General features: G+C 35.8%; 1 protein-coding gene across 1 annotated transcript; it reads right to left on the reverse strand.

Annotated features, from left to right (window-relative positions):
• Nucleotides 1–282: 282 nt before the first annotated feature.
• On the reverse strand, nucleotides 283–1,476 carry LOC131030208 (uncharacterized). Its single transcript, XM_057960919.2, has 6 exons — nucleotides 1,389–1,476; nucleotides 1,155–1,310; nucleotides 970–1,053; nucleotides 754–882; nucleotides 484–579; nucleotides 283–365 (listed from the first exon to the last, which is right to left on the reverse strand). The coding sequence occupies exons 1-6, from the start codon at nucleotides 1,474–1,476 to the stop codon at nucleotides 283–285; spliced, it is 636 nt and encodes a 211-aa protein (XP_057816902.2).
• Nucleotides 1,477–3,925: the final 2,449 nt, after the last annotated feature.

Genomic DNA, 3,925 nt, shown 5'->3' on the forward strand with positions numbered 1-3,925 from the left:
ATAAAAAGATGCATCCTGAGTGCTGCAGCCTTTCTGAGAAGATTTCACATTGTTAATCGTACATTGCGGTCAATAATTCGGATATTTAAGTCGGTCTAAGTTCATAAAAACTTATTCGCTATCCAAAAAAGGAAAACATAAAGCAAACACTGGTAATTGCCAAGACGACCTTTGATGAAATGTCCTTTCCCACACCTGCAAGGGTATCAAATTTTTTGTTATAAATATATGAAACTATGTATGTAAAAAGTACTGAAGACAACTGGTTAACAGAAGAGCTGTTCAATCTGGGCGAGCTGAATTACCCTCATTGTTGTCCAGCGGCGGCGGAGCGGTTGTACCTGAGCCTCCGCTATTGTTTCTCCCTATAAATGATAACGAATGATGTATGTTCAAGTATTTTGCTCCTAATATAATGTACTTAAAAAGTATTGAACACAACTAGCGAACAAACAGCTGTTCAATCTGGGCAAGCTGAATTACCTCGATTACTGCCCGAAGGCTGTGGAGCGGTTGCACCTCCACCTCCGCCTCCGCCCACATTTATCTCAAGTTTTGCACAGTCTGCCCCAAACGAACCTGTTCAAGGACGTCTGTTAATTAACAGGTTAATAAAATAAAATTTCTGAACTTTTATAATTGTTGTGATCAGTTTTCAACTTTGAGACCCCATTGCCTCTTTTACCCAGAAATAAATCATTAGTTTTGAACAAAGACCTTCAGGTGAAATAATGGATGAAACTGAGCGCTTACATTGTCTTAGACATGCTGCAGGCGGCATATTCAGAAGGTTTTCATATCCTTGCGCACAGTGACAAACATAGGTAAAATCGGACGTTTGCTTGCATGAGCCGCCTTCTCCACACGTGGACGTTGCGCAAACTGCAATATTAAAAACACATTAAACATATCTACTCACCCAACAAAATGGTGTTACAGAATTATAGGAGTAAAAGTTTAATGTCTTACGGGAAGATTTCTCGGGCGGTGGAAGCGGCACGAAAGCAGGAGCCGACGCGGGGGCTGTTGTACCGCAGGTTATGTCCAGTGTGCCTGAAATTATGTAAATTATTCTCAATCCATGATTAAAATATCAATGCTAATTAAATGCGTTTTGCTAGTAATAGAAAGAGTTGTAGCGAAAGGATTAATACAGTTAGGCATAACGCAGGGAAGAAAGGGGATCTTAAGCCCAATGGCTGGCTGACTCCAGCCTGGATTGCATTGACAGCGAGGAAGGAAATCCAATGGGTTGCCTGTAAGTGTGTCGTTGCAGGTTCCCATCATACAGTTTATTATTTTGCAAAGCCCTGTCAAGCACAAAAGTGCTATTACAATATAGATGCAACATAAACAATTCAAATGTACAGATTTGCTTGAGTTTTTACCTGAGCTGTCAGCTACTGCTGTATATAAACAGCATAGATACAGAAGAGTAGCGAGATGCAAGCCGGCTGCTTTCATTCCTTCACCCATTTGAGCCTGTTGCTTTGGGCAGAAATAAGTTGAGGAAGCTATGATTATGCGCTTCACAGCAAATTAACTTAAATGGTACCTCCTGCGCATTTCAGTTTTAATATAAATTCCTCCATTGTCTCTATACGTATATCTAAATCTCTACGGTTATTCCGATGATACTAGGTTTTGAATTTTAATATTTTAAATAGCTTATTTGTTATATTCATTTTGAAGATTTGTCCGCCAGAATCAGCAAAATGTAGACGTAGACCTAAATTATTTAACAAATAGACGATTTGGATGATTCTGTAGCTAAACATGTGTATAAAATGTATAAAACACAACTCCAGTAGCTATTACTTTACTCGACCGAATAGAAACCAGGTGGATTGTAACTCGAAATAAATGCTTTCTTGACTTATTGGCCGATTAAGCGTGACCTTTGCGTCAACACTATCTAATGTAGACTAAATTGTTCCTGAGATTATGATTTTTAGTCACGTATTTGTCACCCCCTTCAAAGAAACCCAAGATTAGTCTGCTTGTGGCTGGGCTCAGCCATTCCACTCGCCTTTTTTTGTTTTCAAAGTTTCATCCTAAGGGGTTTCCGGTTCTTGAATTTTGTTAAACACTCTAGCCTTGTTTTGGTCAAATTGTTTGTTTGTCATATTTAGTTAGTTGTTGAGGAAGAAAATGAAAAAGGGTGTGATTTCATGTTTAGGAATTCATTCTTGATTAGATTCAGGTGAAAAATTTTAAATGATCATGAACTCCTCCATCTTATAGTACAATAATTCTTTTCATTTGATAAATTTTTATTGTCGTTTGAATTTGAAAATTTATGTTATGTTCTTTCGAAATTTAAAATGTGACATGTATTCATCATTTTTTCCTTGTTCATACATGTAATACACTCTTTTTATACAGGTAATTTGACATTTATTTATCAAAAAATTATCCTCATTCTTCTTTATCTTTCAACATGATTGTGGTTGATTAAGTGTTCTCATTTACTTTAGATTTGATTGAACATATATATATATTTAAAGTAAACACCTAACACACCAATGAAACATTATATTAAGGAATTAATCAACGAACAAAGTAAAAGAGCAGTCCCCAATGGCGTGTCATTGTCCTCTATCTCCAAGGACCTTGTTGGTCTGTTGATTGTCTCTCAGCAGCATGGACCTCGAAGATGACAACCTAAAGAACAAGTATGCTATATTATGATCATATGATCTAAATGAAAATTAGATGAATGATCATGATTCTAGATTAATATGGTTTCTATGCTATAATCAAATAAACACTATGTTAAATGCAAAAACTATGGATTTTGTTATGCTCAATATGTATGCAAAGGTTCAAAATGCAAGATTAAGGCTACAAGATTAAGGATCCTTTCATGAATGAAAAGTGGGGGGATTTATAGCTTTTCCAAGGTATGAGCCCAGGTGGTAGGATTCAAGGGTCTAGATTCAGCTTGGAGAGATGGATAGTGGGAGATGAAGAGGTTAGAAAAGGATTGGGGATATATGGCATTTGTCATTCTTTGGAGGATAAGTGGCAAGGGAATCTTTGACAAATGCCACACATGTCCTACAAGAGGGCAAGTGGCATGGAGGGGGACGACATGTGGCAGGGATGTAATGTGTCCTTGTGAGGGGAGAGACAACTCTATAGGAGGTTAGGATAGGGGAAGTTTGAAGGGATAAGGTTGGTTCAACCCAAGGTTAGATGGTAGATTAGAGGGTTAGGAGGGTTGTTTAGGTTAGAAAACATGCAACCAAATTTGAATTTAAAGATTCAAATTAAGTGGGAGGGAATAATTAAATAAGACAAATTAATTCAATTTGCTCGTTTAATTTGGAAAGTGGAGAAAAACTTTTATGATGGGAAGAATTTTGTAAAAATGAACTATTTAAATAATTTATTCAATTTATTTATAAGTAGAAGAATTACCGGTCCATTAATTAAATAACTAGTATTTAATTAATTCTCTCCAAGCCAAATTTCAATTCATACATTTTGCCCCTCTTTGAGGTGATGTGTTTATGACATGTTCGTTCAAAAAAAAATTGCTTGATGCCCCAAATGCTGATAAATATTTTGATTTTGCCCCAAACCTTGATCATCGTTCAATAATGTGCATGCCCCCTTGGGAGATGAATTTGAAAAACATTCAAATTTTTAGGGATTTTGAAATTTAAATAAATTTTTTATTTTTATGAATTTTTATTTTGTTTTTTTTGGAATTTTTTAATATTTTTAAATTTTTTATGATTTTGAACGATTCATCTCCTGATAAATGTATGTTGCATAGAAAATGAATTTGGCAAGTGGAAAATAAAATCCCACCTAATTACCCCTCTCTCCATCCATTAATAGGGTAAAAGTTGGAAAAGTAAATCATTTGGAGTTCATTTGTGCATTTTGATTCTAGAAGTGAGCTAGAGGCATAATG

This window comes from Cryptomeria japonica, chromosome 9 (assembly GCF_030272615.1).
Source record: "Cryptomeria japonica chromosome 9, Sugi_1.0, whole genome shotgun sequence".
In the NCBI taxonomy this organism is placed as follows: Eukaryota; Viridiplantae; Streptophyta; class Pinopsida; order Cupressales; family Cupressaceae; genus Cryptomeria; species Cryptomeria japonica.

Coding starts and splice junctions, on each gene's coding strand:
- LOC131030208 (XM_057960919.2), bottom strand. CDS start 1,476: ATGGGTGAAGGAATGAAAGCAGCCGGCTTGCATCTCGCTACTCTTCTG. Junction 1,311..1,388: donor AGCAGTAGCTGACAGCTCAG/GTAAAAACTCAA, acceptor TGTGCTTGACAG/GGCTTTGCAAAATAATAAAC. Junction 580..753: donor TGCAGCATGTCTAAGACAAT/GTAAGCGCTCAG, acceptor GTCCTTGAACAG/GTTCGTTTGGGGCAGACTGT.